Source organism: Conger conger, chromosome 13 (genome assembly GCF_963514075.1).
Source record: "Conger conger chromosome 13, fConCon1.1, whole genome shotgun sequence".
NCBI classification, from domain to species: domain Eukaryota; kingdom Metazoa; phylum Chordata; class Actinopteri; order Anguilliformes; family Congridae; genus Conger; species Conger conger.
The window spans coordinates 8,156,039-8,174,504 of NC_083772.1; the positions used below are offsets into that span (position 1 = coordinate 8,156,039).

General features: G+C 41.5%; 1 protein-coding gene across 1 annotated transcript; it reads right to left on the minus strand.

The window, feature by feature from the left end:
• Nucleotides 1–325: 325 nt before the first annotated feature.
• On the minus strand, nucleotides 326–17,267 carry LOC133108287 (multidrug and toxin extrusion protein 1-like). Its single transcript, XM_061217758.1, has 17 exons — nucleotides 17,094–17,267; nucleotides 16,633–16,734; nucleotides 15,441–15,509; nucleotides 14,720–14,868; nucleotides 14,532–14,574; nucleotides 14,075–14,119; nucleotides 13,890–13,987; nucleotides 13,324–13,421; nucleotides 13,033–13,146; nucleotides 8,437–8,504; nucleotides 7,498–7,606; nucleotides 3,984–4,059; nucleotides 3,787–3,856; nucleotides 3,517–3,649; nucleotides 3,253–3,347; nucleotides 1,481–1,559; nucleotides 326–630 (listed from the first exon to the last, which is right to left on the minus strand). The coding sequence occupies exons 1-17, from the start codon at nucleotides 17,265–17,267 to the stop codon at nucleotides 326–328; spliced, it is 1,827 nt and encodes a 608-aa protein (XP_061073742.1).
• Nucleotides 17,268–18,466: the final 1,199 nt, after the last annotated feature.

Here is an 18,466-nt window from a genome sequence, read left to right on the forward strand (position 1 = left end):
GAACATTTATTAATGAACTATTCTAACTATAATTATTGTGATCCCTTTATGTATTTATTTATTGAATCACAGAGACTTTAAAATGTTTTACATGTTTGCTTGTTGTGCACACAGGTACACATGCTTGTTACTTGTTGTACACACAAGTACAGATTTCTAGTTTCAAGTGGTTGTTAGTGTTTCTGTTAAAATCCCCTGGCTAAAGTCAGGTCAGTTATTTTAAAAATTGGCATCAGCCATCCTCTGTTCACTGGGAGTCATGCCAGCTGAGACCAGCAGCTTGAATGTGGAACACCTGGAAGAACACCTGAAATTCCACTGGGCATCATACTTGGCCCATCTGGTCCATAGTATTGCGAGTCCACAGGTTGTCCACTGTGGGTGGTACGGTGGAGGTCTCATTTAGCCCTGATGTGAAGACGGCAGGGAGCAGCATGTTGGTGAGGATTCCTGCAGCTAGGAGGACCAGCATGGAGCATAGCGCTAGCCCCCGCCGCAGACACAGCTGCCTGAAAGTCAGCACCTCCCCCACTGTAGTGAGGGTCCCGCTGTCTCTCTCATGCAGCACCTCCAGGTCAGAGTTGAACTGCCAGGGACTGTGCCCCTCTTCATGGTTGTCCGGAGTGATTTCTGCAAGAAGTAAACATGCAAGTTAACACTTTCATTCAGAGTGACCTTTTTTATATGTGATTGTGTGAATTATCTACTCACACATACACTCAGATAAATGCTTAGAATACACATAATCCCAGAGAACCTGTCCATTTGTGTAGTGGTAAACAGTAATCTTTTTTTTTTCTCTGCCATGAAAAATGAGTATATATGCTATACATTCACTGAGCACTTTATTAGGAAGACTATACAAATACTGGGTAGAGTATTTGGGTTTTCCCAAATTTTTTTGGGTTTTCCTGTTCCATGTTGACATGATTGCAATTTATTGCACATTCATGCTGTGGGTTTCCTGATCTACCACATCCCAAAAGTGTGCTTTTGGATTCAGATCCTGTGACTGGGAAGGCCACTGAAGAACACTGATCTCATTGTCAAGTTCATGAAACCAGTTTGAGATGACTTTTGCTTTGTGACATGGTGCATTATCATGCTGGATGTAGCCATTAGAAGATGGGTACATTGTGGCCATGAAGGGTCAGTAACAATAATCAAATAGGCTGTGGCATTCAAGCGATGATTGGTTTTAACAGGCCCAAAGTGTGCCACAAAAACATTCCCCACACCATTACACCACTGCCACCAGCCTGGACTGTTGACGCAAGGCCGGTTGTGTGCATGGATTCATTCTGTTGGCTCCAAATTCTGACCCTGCCATCTGTATGCTGCCGCAGAAATCTAGATTCATCAGACCAGGTTATTATTCTGAGATACTGTACTGCTGATACAGGTGAACAGCAGAAGTAAAAAGTTGCGGGTGACTTTTGGCCAGCTGTGGGACTCCAGCTCTCTGAGCAGGGAATCTTACCATGAGAGCCACCCTGCATCTCCATGGGCTGCCCCCGATCTCTCTTCTCTGCTGGCTGTACCCCAGCCCTGACTTGTGCCTGCAAACATCAACACCCTCATATTATTACCATGATATTAAATGTAAAACTTTAAATTGTATAACCTTTCCCTAAGCTTCTCTAATATTTTGAACAATATTTGAAATGATGTGTGACCAAGTTATCTCATCAATATCACACATTAAATTCTTTCTGCCATATGATTCCTAAATGTTGAAAATCAGCACTTTTGGCCATTATAAGCTTTTTATAACATTTTGCAGTAGATTGCAGAGAACTTGGTGAACCAAAATAAAAACTACTCTAGTATCTGCTAACCTAATATAACTGCTAGTTGCATATACACAGTTTTTAAGTTGCAAACATTTCCAGATATCTTTACAACTAAAACTATACAGATTCCTAATTTCTTCAAATGATAAATATACCTCATTCTTTTGCAGATCATATTTGTATATAAAAGGGCATATATGCCTTTTTGGGCCTGTCAGGATCTGTGTTTTTTGTTGTCTAGTCTGTTGTTTAAATGCCTGGCATTTCCATGTTTTATTACCCTCTGTGCACACCGTAGTCAGTTCAGTTCAGTCCATTCATTTGTTTCACCTGTGTTTCACTGCCTGATTGTTTCCCACACCTGATTGCCATTTCCCTGTTGTTACCTGTGTTATAAAAACCCCTTTGTTTGTCTAGTTCATGGCCAGATTGTTATGTGTCCCGACCATACTCTCCGGTGTTTATTTCTGATTGACACCTGTTACGACCTGTTTTGTTTTCACATTTACCTTATCCCGTCTGTCTGGTTTTGAACAGCAGTTTATCATCCTGTTTCTGCTTTTCGACCTCTGTCTTTGGATTCTGTTTTTGTCTGCTCTGTCCGCTTGTTATCAACCCTTTACCTGTGACCACAACTTAGATTTTGATTATCCTTGTTATATCTGTTTGCTGGAGTATTGACTGGACACTTGATTACAAACTGCTATTCTTGTTTGCTGGCTATTGAACCCCGCCTGTCTGATCTGCCTTTACTACAAAAAAGACTTTGAACGAAAAGCAATGTCTTGGTTTCCCGACTGGGCCTGGTGTTCTACATACCTGATAGGACCCACCTTCCCAGTATATTGATCATTTCCCGACACATATATTGGGGTTGTGCCAGACAGATTAATATTTTTGGTGATATGGGGATTCTCCAATTGTTCTATGTGCTGTCTTCCATATTGGAACTGAATGTGCCAATATTGGGTTCATGACTTGTTCTTTAATTTAAGTTCTTTTTTGTGATAAAGGTCAAAAAGGAGACCTCTGGAGTGAAAATGAGACCTCTTTGACTGGCAACAAATTAATATCAACTATATTTTCTCGGTCTGGTGTTAATTATCCCAAGATATTTCAAAAGATAAGTAGTTGTTGTGCTTGTAAAATAGTTTTGCGCACACCTTCAGATTATGTGCATTCCCAAAGCTTGTCTTTCTCCTCAAAGGCTAAGATATTGCACTCAGATGCGAGTGCTGTAAAAGTGCACAGTTCGGGGTTGCATACACAGCTTCTGGATTTCCACACAATATATTTGGTATTGGTGTGCCACCATATTTCACTCATAGTTGGCTGCAAGAGGCCTGAATATCTGAGATGAGCAGTGTCACAACGCCAGGGCCATGGTCACTATGGGGCTGGAGCAAAGGGCTCTTAAAGCCAGTATGTAATAGTAATGATGGAAGAAGGTGGCACTTACCTCACTTTCAGCTTTCTTCCAGTCAATATTGACAAAAATAGCAAGATAGAAAGGAGTCAACAGGGAATAACCAGTTAAGAGACCAATCCACCAACCTGAGGATAGGAGCAGAGAGATTAGCTTCTGCAGAAAGGGAAGAGGGCAATAGGCAGTACTTTATGCATGAAAGCTGGTGGTTCTGCACTTAAGGAAGAAAGGAAATGTAAAAGCAATATTTGAAATTGAACATGGCTGATGTATTAGGAACTTTCATTTTGTCCTTACCGGTGATTCCGAGTTTTGTTGCAAACATTAACGATGCACCGATGGGAAGGCACACAAAGTAGCCAAATACCAGAATAGAAACTGCTCCGATCTTCTGTTTTGCCGCACCCCTGAAAATGCCTGCGACTGCACACTGTGAAGGATACAGCTCATCACATGTAGAACTTCATCAAACTGCTTTAACAATGGTTAAAGTAAAACTTCAGCAACTTCAGGTAGATCACAAATTAAATGAATACTTATATGAATATGATAATGCTTGTTACTTACCAATAATCCGTCAAAGATTTGAAATGGTGCGTACATAACGATAGCCTCACCAGTCCTTCTCCTGATCTGCCTGTGAGTTCAGAGGAAGAGAATAATGGAAAATAGATTGAACTTATTGTGGCCATATGTAAATAATGCACCTTTGATGATGTTCCAATACTTTTGGAGGGGACTGTATTACAAGCAATGGTACTTACTCATCATTTGTGAAGACAATGGCTATTGCATCCGATGATGACCCAACGATCACTGCTACGCATAGGGAGATCACAACTGTACACCATAAAAACAACAGGGGCTCACTTGAAACCTTTGAAACATAATGAATGCCGACATAATGCAGAATGCAAGCTGCCCATGTTAATTATGCGCTTTTTAGCCACACTGGATCCTTCCTGGGAAAGCAGAATAATGATATGAGGTCAGAATCTTCTTATGGTTTCATTAGGGAGTGTTTGTGATAATAGAGGAACAAAAAGGAGGAAAGAAGTCAGGTGGAGGTTGTGGATGGACTGGGCTTAGACTGAACTGAAGCTTCCAGGTGACTGAACTGAAATGGAGTGGCCAATGAAACAAACCCACAGTGTGTTGCAATTATATTTTTACAGTATTCTGGTTTTGTTCAATGATTCCACTCTCTTCTACTGTTTCCACTATTCCTTTTATAACCATATTGAAACATATATCAAGTATTTCCAACTGCAATATTTAAGTATTGTCAAAACAACTAAACAGTGAAGCTATAGGTATCTTTTGTGTGGGTGATCTAAACAAATGTTCCTATAATATTTCACAATAAATGAGTTACTTGAACCAATGAGGTTGGAATTGCAACACCCATTTCAGTGTATGTACAATGTGGACAATGATCTATATTTTATGTTCAAAAATACAGGAAAACTATATATTGTTATTTCAATAAATTTACTCTCATGTTTCAATGTTTTTTATTTAGTAGTCAATTTCTTTCTGAAAACCACAGGTGCCAAAATTATTTCCACAATTAATATAATTAATCTCAGTCTAAAGAACCTGCATTGTAAATGCAGGTCATTGCATCAGTTCCTGTTTCACTAGAGTACAAAGAAATTGATGACCATCATGAAAAATCCCATTGTCAACCATCAGCATGGGAAAGGTCAAGAAACCGTCAATTCAGAAGACACAGATGGTAATTCACTATCACTGTTCCGTTTATTCTGCGGTGTCGGTCTCCCTCTCAAGGATCCATCACTATCCTCCTGGGTCCCAGTCAAGCCACTCGATTGTCGATAGGTTATTGCATTGCCTACACTCTCCCTTTTTAGTTCTTCACGGAACCCTCTATCATAGGTGTGAAGTGGGAAAGCTCCCAGACAGAAACCCATTCTGCCTGATTCCTTTTGGAACCACTCTTCTTTGAGAGTGTAGGGTTCTGTTGGTTTGGGGGTCCATGTCTCATCGCTCTCTCTAGCGCCCCCTGCAGGCCCCATGTGAGCAGAACAGTGAGTCAGGTCATAGGTACAAAAAAGACATCATTGGTTAAACATTCTACTTAGCACTGTAAAGTGCAACAATATGGAATGATTTCCACTATGCAAGTGCATGTTATATCCACGGAAGGTAAAGATGGAGAGAGGCAGGGAAGTAACCCAAGGATCGCAGTTTAAGAATTCAATCAATTTTTTTTAAATGGCACCTCCATACCAGAAAACTCTTCGGAAGGGTGGCACAAAGACTGAGCACAATAAACAAAACCAAGCATCCTGAGTTTTCCAAACCTTATTGGAATTATGACAATAACTTAAGACAATAACTATTATATCAATAACTATTATTTTTTAGGTTACACCACTTTTTGTGCATCAATGGTGTCTGGAGCCCACTGTATATACTGTATACAGGCAGTGAGAATAAACTAGAAACAAAACAACATTCCAGCAGTGACGGGTTCTGGAGGTTCTGTTCGGGTGTGGAGCCCATTTTCCTGGCATGATTTGGGAGCACTCATTACATTACACTCAACCTCTTAGAAGTGGATCACTCCATCCTCCTGTCCGCCCTGACAGCAATGGGCATCTGCGGCACAGCCCTGTACTGGATTGAGTCCTACCTCTCTGGTCGCTCCTTCCAGGTTGCCTGGGCTGGTACGGTATCAACACCTCGGCCCCTTGCCACAGGAGTTCCCCAGGGCTCAGTCCTAGGCCCGCTTCTTTTTTCTCTTTACACTCGTTCCCTTGGCCCTGTTATCACTGCACATGGGCTATCCTACCACTGATATGCGGGCAATACCCAACTCTTCATCTCATTCCCACCATCTGATACACAGGTTTCTGCCCGTATCTCTGCTTGCCTGAGTGACATCCAGAGCTGGATGGACAACCACCATCTAATGCTCAATCCAGGTAAAACTGAAATGATATTCATCCCTGCTAAAACCTCTCCCCATCTGGATCTCTCCATTTTCCTCGGGGATACCACACTCACGCCATCACCCAGTGCAAGGAACCTCGGCATGGTGATGGACAGCAGACTGTCCCTTTCCGAGAACATTGCGGCGGTGACCCGGTCATGCAGGTTCTTCCTATACAACATACGGAAAATCCGCCCCTTTCTCACCCCCTACTCGACCCAGCTCCTGGTCCAAGCAATGGTTCTGTCCCGCCTGGACTACTGCAATTCCCTCTTGGCTGGCCTCCCAGCGTCCGCCATCAGACCCCTCCAACTTATCCAGAATGCAGCAGCTCTTCAACCTTCCCAAATACTCACACATCACCCCCCTGCTTACTTCCCTCCACTGGCTGCCTGTCATGGCTTGCATCAAATTCAAAACACTGGTGCTAGCCTTCCAAGCAGTTAAGGGGTCTTCTCCAGCTTACCTACAAAAAATCATCAGACCCTACACCCCTGCCAGACCTCTTCGTTCAGCCTCCACTTGCCGCTTGGCACCTCCCCCTCTCCGAACCTCCACCTCACGCTCACGACTACTGTCTGTTCTGGCTCCACGGTGGTGGAACGAACTCCCCGTTGAGGTCAGAACTCTAGAACCTTAATTGTTGTCTTTGTGATTTACTTTGTGTTTCGGTATTTTTTAGTTGGCTAGGTAATCAGTATTTGGATAGTAAAGTTTGGTCACTTTTGCTTTGTTGTTTGTTTGTTTATTTGTTGTTAAAAAAAAAAGAAAAAAAAGAAAAATAGGCCCTGGTCCTTATCTTTGTTGTACGGGTAGCAATTTTCAGCGCACTTACCCCTGGTTATGGGTATGCACTTTGTTGTACGTCGCTCTGGATAAGAGTGTCTGCCAAATGCCAATAATGTAATATAAAATGAAATCAGTGTCAGACAGCACATAACGGTACTGAGGGCTGATCTTACTTGCATGTTAAAGAATGTTCCCACAGAGATGAGTTTCTTTCAACATGACAATGCCCTCACCCACAGAGCACTAGTCCCAAGGTTGAGGAGCATGTAACATGGCTTTCTCAGTCACCAGGTCTGATCAAATGCCATGTATGGGGTTTGAGAAGTGATGCCAGAGACAGTGGGTTTCACTACCAAAAGTTAAATAGGAGTTAACTGGCTTTTGTGCAGCATGTGATCTGGCAGCACCCTAGTAAATGACTTTGCTGTTTCCAATATGGGTTCACTACCTGTATTCAATGAACTGCAGCAGACAGCATGTGCATGCATGTATGGTGCCCAGACAGTGTGGTGTTTCTCTCCCCCTCATACCTGCACATATCATGGAGATCTTGCAGGACAGCTGAGCCTGCTGTACATTTCCAGCTCCCAGAGCATTCCCCACAGTCACAGTGGCAGCTGCATTGATGCCTACAAAAATCTGAAGGCAAATATAATCCAGTCACCTGTACCATGGATCTGTACAGACAAGAAGTATTAGTACAATCACAGCCCAGTTTGGGAACCCCTAACTCAGAGGAGTGCTTTGGACCTGGCACTGCTTGAGACTGCTGAGAAGAATATTATACTGAGTGTGGTAGCAGTTGCATTGGACTCAACCATGTAAAACAACAACATTTGATCCTCAATATCTCACTCATTTCAAAATCTCAGTGCCATTTCACAGGTCTACCACAATGGCAATGGGCTCACCAAAATAATATTAAATTATAAAGTGCTCACTCAGTACACTTTTATCCAGGGTGACATACAATGGGCCTATATGAATAAGAATATAGCAATGTACACCCTACGATATACACTCTAATGCAGGATCTATCAATTAAATCACACAAATGTAAACATGTATACAATGTACCAACACAGGTAAAAATAGACAACACTTTTTACAGTGCAATACTCAAAGATCATGAACTCTTTGAGAGAAGGTTTGAATCTTCAATAATCTGCCCAGTGGTGAGTACATTTTGTTTGGCTGTTGCAATTGTCAGAGATCTGTGCTGATAGAGGGCTGATCAATTTAATTTCCCGTCTTTTGACCTTTTCAGTAAACGCAAAAATTTCACTTAAAACATATTTTGTGATTAATAGAAAATAGAGGAATTAAATTGCTGACTTATAGTCATGATCAAGGTTTGCGCTACCCTAAATTAACAAAGCCTTCATTACAGTAACACAATCAGACAACCGGCTAATTTGGCTCTTTATATAGAGTTTTACCAGTTTTACCAGTATTTAAGGTGTATTCACCTTGTATGGAATACCAGACACCATACGGATGACCGACTGTGATCCCAGCTCAACCTCACTGATCAGACCTGCAGTGAAGATTTGGTGATATACATTTCCTCAGGGTGCACTTAGTTTATCATTTGACAGACTATAAAGTGTACAATGTAATTAATAAACCATGAAATAAGATTGTGGCTTACTTTATCAGCTGGTTTTAAAAGACATTTCCGACACAAAACTAGGGATGGGCAAAAAAAATTCAAATTGTATTTTGATACATTATGTGTGGAGTATTTTGTATCAAATGTATTTTGAAAATACAAAAAAATGTCCTGATGAGCATTAGATGAGGCTCCACTCCATATACAGTACAGTGCCTGCCAAAACTATGGTGACAGTAAAAATAACAATTTCTTATTTTTGCTATATTACATTACATTACATTACATTATTGGCATTTGGCAGACGCTCTTATCCAGAGCGACGTACAACAAAGTGCATACCCATAACCAGGGATAAGTTCGCTGAAATACCCTAGAGGTAAGTACAATTTCAACTGCTACCTGTACAACAAAGATAAGGACAAGGGCCATTTCTTTTTTTTTTTTTTTTTTTTTTTGAACAAACAAACAAACAAACAAGAGCAAAAGTGACCCAAGTTAACTATCCAAACACTGCTTACCTAGCCAACTAAAAATACCGATACACAAAGCAAGTCACAGAGACAACAATTAAGGTTCACAGGGAGGTAGGGAGGGATGGGGAGAGGTGCTGCTTGAAGAGGTGCGTCTTCAGCTTGCGCTTGAAGGTGGGGAGAGATTCTATAGTTCTGACCTCAACGGGGAGTTCGTTCCACCACCGTGGAGCCAGAACAGACAGTAGTCGTGAGCGTGAGGTGGAGGTTCTGAGAGGGGGAGGTGCCAAGCGGCCTGTGGAGGCTGAACGAAGAGGTCTGGCAGGGGTGTAGGGTCTGATGATTTTTTGCAGATAAGCTGGGGAAGACCCTTTAACTGCTTGGAAGGCTAGCACCAATGTTTTGAATTTGATGCGAGCCATGACAGGCAGCCAGTGGAGGGAAGTAAGCAGGGGGGTGACGTGTGAGTATTTGGGAAGGTTGAAGACCAGACGAGCTGCTGCATTCTGGATGAGTTGGAGGGGTCTGATGGCGGACGCTGGGAGGCCAGCCAAGAGGGAATTGCAGTAGTCCAGGCGGGACAGAACCATCGCTTGGACCAGGAGCTGGGTCGAGTAGGGGGTGAGAAAGGGGCGGATTCTCCGTATGTTGTAGAGGAAGAACCTGCAAGACCGGGTCACCGCCGCAATGTTCTCGGAAAGGGACAGTCTGCTGTCCATCACCACGCCGAGGTTCCTTGCACTGGGTGACGGCGTGAGTGTGGTATCCCCGAGAGAAATGAAGAGATCCAGATGGGGAGAGGTATTAGCAGGGATGAATATCATTTCAGTTTTACCTGGGTTGAGCTTTAGATGGTGGTTGTCCATCCAGCTCTGGATGTCCCTCAGGCAAGCAGAGATACGGGCTGAAACCTGCGTATCAGACGGCGGGAACGAGACGAAGAGTTGGGTATCGTCCGCATAGCAGTGGTAGGATAGCCCATGTGCAGTGATCACAGGGCCAAGGGAGCGAGTGTAGAGAGAAAAAAGAAGCGGGCCAAGGACTGAGCCCTGGGGAACCCCTGTGGCGAGGGGCCGAGGTGTCGATACCGAACCAGCCCAGGCAACCTGGAAGGAGCGACCAGAGAGGTAGGACTCAATCCAGTCCAGGGCTGTGCCACAGATGCCCGTTGCTGACAGGGCAGACAGGAGGATGGAGTGATCCACAGTGTCGAAGGCAGCAGAGAGATCTAGAAGAATGAGGATAGAGGAGAGGGAGGCTGCTCGTGCGGCATGAAGTGACTCACTGACGGAGAGGAGCGCAGTCTCTGTCGAGTGGCCCGATCTGAAGCCAGACTGATGGGGGTCTAGCAGGTTGTTGTTAGAAAAGAAAGAAGAAAGTTGAGTAGAAGCAGCTCGTTCTATAGTTTTAGAAAGGAAAGGAAGAAGAGATACCGGGCGGTAGTTCTGGATGATGGAGGGATCCAGGGTAGGCTTTTTTAGCAGCGGAGTGATGTGGGCCCTCTTGGAGGATGCCGGAAAACAGCCAGAAGACAGGGAGGAGTTGACAATGGTGACATACTTACACCATTAGCATTTGAGGTCAATAGGCAATCAGCTTTAATTGCATGGTGTTTACATGTGTATACATTTTACCATTTTACAGAAACAGCTCTTTTTGTGTTGGCTCCCCCCATTTTTTGCTCTGCAAAGGCAAGTTCACAGATGAGCGTCAGGTGTAAACTGTTGCTCAGGCTCACTGCCCTTTGCAGTGACTGTGATTGAGAGTCTAGTCGTGGATTTAGCCTTTGTTTTCATCTGTGGAGATTGCAGTTTTGTCCTGGCCAAGTCAGAAGACAGAAACCTCCCAAAACAACGATCAACTGAAGGTTGCTGCAGTGAAAGAAGATAACAAATGATTGGTGATGATATTGCATTTAAGGGCTACGTTACCAAATATTCAACTTCTGTTCCTTTGATTTACTTTGAAGTTCATCCTTGCTTTTTCACAGCTGAAGATGGGGGACTCAAAAATAGGTGTTTCTGTAAATAAATAAAATATGATTCTGTATTTTTGTCTGATATTCATCTTTTGATATCAAATCCAAATGCCTAGAGTACGTAGGCAAAAAAGAAAAGAAAGAAAAAAACAAACAAAAAAATTTCACAACTGTTGCCATACATTTGCAGGGCACTCTATTAGATATATTTTACCACCATAGTATAGTATATGGTAGTCGTGTACTGTCTGGAAAAAGAGTAACAAGGGACATTCTTTTTTGTTTAAACTCCTTGTCCCGTGTTATTAATAAGTAGAGTAATGTATTTGGTTTGAAATTAATTAGATAGAAAAAGGGACAACCATCACTTTTGCACTTTTACTCACCTCCTTGCTGACTGCATGCTTACAAGAGACTGGGAAAATGATTGAGTGTGTTCAATTTCCCAGCCAAAAGTACACCACTTAGGGGCAATTTAAGCTTGATGAAAAATGTCACTGACAAAGACAAAGCTCCTCCTTTCCACTGCAGGCCAGGAACTCACGCCTGGAACCAAACTGCTTACTCAGGTTGGCCATGCCAATTAAAACAATGGTGCAGAACAACTGGACTGAAAAGAAATGTCTCCTAAAACATCTGATTATAGCATCTTAACAAAGTAAATGTACAAATATAGCTAGCAGGCGAGTTTTCTGTTTTGTGACAAAGCTAGCTAGTTTGCTGATAAGTTAGTGACTAGCTAGATTCCGTTACATTATATTACATTAATGGCATTTGGCAGACGCTCTTATCCAGAGTGACGTACAGTTGATTAGACTAAGCAGGAGACAATCCTACCCTGGAGCAATGCAGGGTTAAGGGCCTTGCTGAAGGGCCCAACAGCTGTGCGGATCTTACTGTGGCTACACCGGGATTAGAACCACCGACCTTGCGTGTCCCAGTCATTTACCTTAACCACTACGCTACAACCCTAACGTTAAGGGTTAAAGACAGCTGAGGGGTTGTTTGAGCATTAAGATTGTTGAATCAGTACAGTATAATGACATGAAATGACAGCCATGGCCCTGGCCATTGGAGAGGGCTTGTTGTGGGGCATGAGTTCCTGGATGAGCCTAGCCCAGCACAGAGGGCTCAGGAACCCTGGCATTAAAGCACTGGCTTTGGCCCACAGCAGAAAGGAGTTTTGAGGATAGGCGGGAAAACATTGGGAAAATAATTTTTGGTATTTTGAGAAGAGAAAAATACAGAATTCTAAAGTATTTTGATACAAATTACATGGAAATCTCTCTCCTCCACCGTTAAATGCCTATGATAAAATACTATTTTATATTTAAAACAATACCGCCCATCCTAGCACAAAACATGTTGTAACATAAGAAAACATATCAGAATTCTCAAGTGCTGGACAGCAGTTTAATAAATATGCTGTGCGTTCTGTGCTATCCTCTCTACAGCAAAATGTCCACGAGATCTGATGTACGGTTCACTATTGCTGCTCGAATAAGTAAAGTTACACAGAACTAACACTTCAGTAAAGCTGGGAACGTGTTTGTGTTTTAAAGAACACAGGAAGAAGTCATGTTGCGTCAAGATTCAAGGGGTCTTGCATTTCTTTAAGTAGGATGGATATCAGGTTAATTTTGTTGTGCTGTAGGATGGGTGTTACAGTTCTTTGTTAGTTTGTTTGTTTAAACTTGTTACCCACAGAGGGCACTGGCATGGTTGAGATTTGATCAGAGACCATGGAGCTCAACCATGCACCACAGTGTGGTGCCCTACCTAAATGAGCCATCCAGCAACCTGGAGCTTTTTATTAAAAAAATTAAGAGGAACAACTGACCATCAAGGGATTCAGCAGAGATAGTGCACAATGCACAGTACATTTTCCACACAGAACTATGACTCTTTCACTGAGCCTTGGGCACATGTTCCATTACTTGGAGATACTGTAGTCCTCCTGCAACAACTGACAGGTAATGAACATAAAACAGCAGCCACTTACCTGCAAGGAATCCCCCAATCTCAATCATCCATAAATCCACACATGCCATTATCATGCTGGGTATGGCTAAGCGGACAAAGGGTCCCCATTCCTGCAGACATTCCACTGACCAGCCTAAAAGGGAACCACACATATGACACAAAGCAGAAATTACACTTGTAATCATCTCATATGCATTGGTATGATCTGGGATCAGCACTCGAATACACAGGAATGTGTTTAAAAATGCAGGTGACACATGGTGAGGATGAGTGCAGTAATAACCTAGTTATCCCTTGCACCTGAACTTACCTCCCCAGGTGGGCTTATGCAAACCCTTACAGAGAATGTAAGCAAACAGGAACAAAGCCAGGCAGTACTGGGATATCATGTTGGCTGCAGCTGAACCACTGAAAATAACACACAATTGACTTATTATTCTACAAAAAACCTTGATGTCAGGTGGGGCTTCTTGTAACACAAGATTTCACAAGATTTCGCAGACTGATTCAGAAGATTTTTGGGTGCCTGAATGACCAGTAGGGGTCGGTGGTGTGCAATGATCTGCTGCAATGCTGCATCCTGAAAACTCCCTTCTCTGGGTGACAACAGAGTCAATTTTGGGTCATCCCATGGGATTCACAGACACGACAACAGGGCCTTAACAGGATAAGCCATTCAGCAGCCTAAACAATGAATTCTTGTTTCGGTCTCCGTTATCAAATTGTGCATATTGTCACTGGGTGAGCAATGAAATATGGGATACTAGTATACCATACATTTCATCACTAGTGTTTGGTATTCCAACTGGTATACCACACAATCATAACACTGTAGGAAAAATTATACATATTTACTCAACAAATTTAAATACTCACACTACACCAAGGTGCAGAACGAACAGAAAGATGTAGTTGATCAGTGCATTCAGGACATTTCCCACAATTCCTGTCAATATCTGGGGCCATAATATACCCTGAAATGAATGCTTTATTAAAATAACGCCTATGGAAAAACAGGAACTCATATGTAGACAGCTGTAGCATTCTGTGTTATTCTTTACCTGACTTTGAAGATACCTTACTTGTAGCTCGAACAGAAAGGCGGCCTATAAGAAACACACATTTAAATGCATTAGTAATTGTACTTAAAGGTTTCAAATGCAGTCATTGCATATTGTGCCCATGGAGGTTGATAGAACAGGAAAAAGACAAACATTCATTGATGCCAAACCAGAATTATGTAGAAATGGAGCAGCTTAGTTCCAGTTTGCACCAATGCGTGTATGAACCACAGTCTGTCATAACCCGGTTTAACTCAACTCACTGACTGTTTATGCACATTGGTGTCGGTGTGTATATGTGTGCACATACATTATGTACAATTGTGAGTGACTTTATGTATGTGCTGTGTTGGAGAATGTGTGTTTGTGTGTGTGTGTGTGTGTGTGTGTGTATGCATAACTGTGAGTAAATGTGAGTATGTGCTGTGTTGGAGAATGTGTGTTTGTGTGTACTCACAGGTAATGCAGGCATAAAGATCTCCACATACATCTGGGACAGCCTTACATGGTCAAAGAGCACCATCAGAGTATGAGGCAGCAAAACAACAAACAAAAAAAAGCATACATTAGCATAGAATCCTGATGCTAAAACATATTTTCATACAATAGGATTTCAGCTAAAATACATAGAGATACCTTCCTTACCTGGCCACCTCTGGGCTTTGCTTGAAGGCCAGGAGGATGGACTCTGTATTGATAAGAAGAGCCCAGCATGGGCAACAAGCCAGAAGTAAAATGAGGATAGCCCTCTGCAGAATGACCCCCACTCTCTTTAAGTTACTGCTCCCAAAGGTCTGCAAAGAAGTCAAATACCAATTTAATTAATGGGAAGATGTCTGGCAGGAAATACTAGATACAGTAAGGTTCCTTTAAAAATGGCAGTGAATAGAATTATTTTGCTTAGTTTTCCTCAATAAACGTATTGAATGTATAGAAACAAATGTATTAACTGAAATGCAATGGGAACGGAAGAAAAAATTGTCCCTGTTGCTGAGAAAAACAATCTTCAAGCAGGCCTGCTGCAACTAAAGGCCAACTGCATCATCACCAAAGAAAAATTAATTAGCTCACCATTGGCAAAAAAATAATAAAACGTTAGGCTATTAACTAATGTTAGCTCACAAAAAAATGGTAAGCAATTCAAATAAAGTCAAGACTTCAGTGGCATGCAACTGAACCGAGCCCTTCCAATTTTGAACTCAAGCATAGAAAGACCTCAATATTTTGTTGAGTTGTACAGCACGGTTGTACTAGTAGATAGATAATAATGTGGCTACTGAGTGTATAGCCTACTGTCAGATTCTGCTGGAAGAAATGAGAAATGTAACAGGAGAGAAATAAAATGAACAAACTTTCTCATAATTACCTGAGATATGAATGTGTCACATGTTGTTGCCAATCCTTGTCCAATTGAAATACCAGCAATAGACACAATCTAGCAGACAAATGTTGAACAAAAGAATAATTGAATCTTTCATGACATCAAGAAACATCAAACAGATTTTATAGCCAATTTCATGTGCTGTAAATATAGTAGTAATTGCTTAACCTACATTCAGATACAGTAATTACAGTTGTCTCTGATATTAGGGGCTTTCGAACACGTGAAGCCAACGTTTTTCAAATGTGACTGGAAACTGGAGAGCTGACGGTCATTTTTTTTGTGTGTCACTATCTGTTTTATGTCAGTCCGAGCTTTTCCAATTTGTAGCCAATGTACTGTACCTTTTTATTCATTCATTGCACATGTTTTACACATGTATTATAACTCATTTACACCTACATGAATCAGCTTAAACATATTGTGCATGCTATGGCAAACTTTCACACTTTGCATCCCACACTGGAAATAACAACCTTACCACCTCATTTTATGTAACTATTCACAAAAGAGCACAATAAGCACATTATGAACATTGTGACGTCACTGGACGTGTTTGTTTTGATAATTTTTACACCCATATTCAAGTAATGGCAACACTGACGTTGATTTTAAAATTGCGTACACATAATTTAAGCATTTAATCCAAATAAGATCAACTGAAACAAGTGTGACAGTGCTCTTTTAAGCACATTCACAAGTATCAGTAAGCAGTGTTGATAAATGAGGGCCCTTGAGTCAGAATATTCTGAATGGAGAAGTGCTAAATACCTCCAACACCATGGTCCCTCAGGATGTTTGAAACTGGCTTATCAATGAGAAATTTTAAAACCAGTGTTTCAGCCGCATCACCTTCCATCAGAGAATGGTTTTCTGTGCTCATTAAGCCTCATAATACAATTACGTAGTTATATGGTTTAATGAAGAGGCAAAAACCAGGAACATCTTTGGCGCTCTAGGACCAGGGCTGGCTAACCCAGCTATTTTAAATGTAGCCTTCCATCATAAATAATGGGATATGCTATGGTACTACCATGTGAACATATTACATTGTATTATTTTGCCTCAGATAACATTAAGACAAAACATGAATTTCCGAAGTCAAAACTAATAATATGAATTAATGATGAATAAATACAATATTATTGGCTGATTAGTTCAGGGAGAGGTCACTCACAGATGTGGCTAGAGTAACTCCAGCCAGCTCTGTCTTCCCCAGATGTCCACAGAATACAGTGCTGACAAAAGGTATTAAAAAGACCAGAAGCTGAACAACGCACTGTGAGTGAGGGAGAGAGAGAGAGAGGGAGAGAAAAAGAGAGAGGGAAAGAGAAAGAGAGAGAAAATAACCAGCAACTTTACGACATTAACAGAACTGAAATCTTTGATCATGAGGTATGGCGTTTGTTTTTCAAGGCCAACGTTGCCGAATTAGCACTCACATAATATAGACAAAATACAGATTTTATATTACAGTGCTACACATTATCCTAAATTAATCACAAATCATTTGTCCTAAAATTCCAAAAACATAAAAACAAGACAGGCAATCATACTGTGTGCATGATTCAACATGAGTGAAAAACTGATATACATGAGAAAAACAATCAAGAAAGATATTAAAACATGGAATCTCACCATGAGTCCAGCTAATTTTGAGAACTGAGAAAATTGTTTTTTGCAGTTGAGAGGGATCCCACGCCGCAGACATCTGAGACATCCAGTCTGTTCACTTGAATCTGAGTCTGTGAGGGTGTTTGGGTCAGAATGGTTTCCAATAATCTCGCCAGTTCCCGCATGGATTGCCTCCATTCTGTAGCTAAAGGCACACATATTGAAAGCTGTTTAAATATAAATTGCTGCTATTTGCATCTAGACTAGAATTACATAATAGGATATGATCATTTCATATATTAGAGGGTGTATTGTTTTATAAAGCCAATTTTGCTTTATTTGCATTATATTACAGGGCGTATTATTTAACTTTCTATATTACAGGGTGTATTGGGTTTTAGTTAGGGATGTGACAAATCATCAGTTTTTGTAAATGGATACCATTTCATTTCTTTAAATGGTTAACCGTGTAACCGATACTGCTTATATGGATTTTTATTTTTTTGACTGGAGTACTGACTCCTTTAATTAAATTTTTAAGCATTATTTTGGGCCATCTTAATTGTTAACAAATTGCCAGTCAGATAATAGCACTAATTGCCAAATTTCTTCATTAAAAACCTTTATTACACCTGCTTATTCATGTGATTATCTAATCAGCCAATTGTGCGGCAGCAGTGCAATGCGTCCAATCATGAAGATACGGGTCAGAAGCCCAGAGTAACAGCTCCCTCCTCTCATGGATCAGGTTTGCTAGTAGCAGTAGGGCAGATGAAAGCACAGGAAATTATGATTCTGATTTGGAGAGAAATTTATTGTCACCTGATAAAGAGCCCATAGATGATACATTATAGGGGCCCTTGCAGCTTGCATTACTGCATCAAATCTGCAGTTTCTTCATGGAATAATGTGTTTCAGTAGAATTTAAACAGGTCCCATATTATGAACATAATGTGTGATTATGGATGGCGGCGGTGTGGCAACATCGGGGTGGGAATAGTGTTTGTCAGTGGGGTGAGTTCCCTTTTTGTTTTTTAGCTTGAGCCCCTGCCCGCCAAAATATCTCTGCACGGCCTAGATGATGTCGTCTCAAGTCCATGAACTGATGGTTGTTTTCCTGAGATATCGTCTGAGGGCCACAGTACCCTTGATCGACCTCTTTCAATCAGAAAAATGTCTCCGATTTTTTTCAGAACCATTTTTATCATTTATTTTACAAGTTCACTTCCATGTGATTATGAAATCATCGTTTTTAGTTCCATATGGTTCCATATGGCTCTCAACCCTTTCCTGGGGCCCTCTGTTTGGTTACACCTAGTTCATCAAATAATGGTGGTGGAATTGAACAAATACATGGAACAGGGCCCCATGAGAGGGTTAGGAAACCACTGAAACAT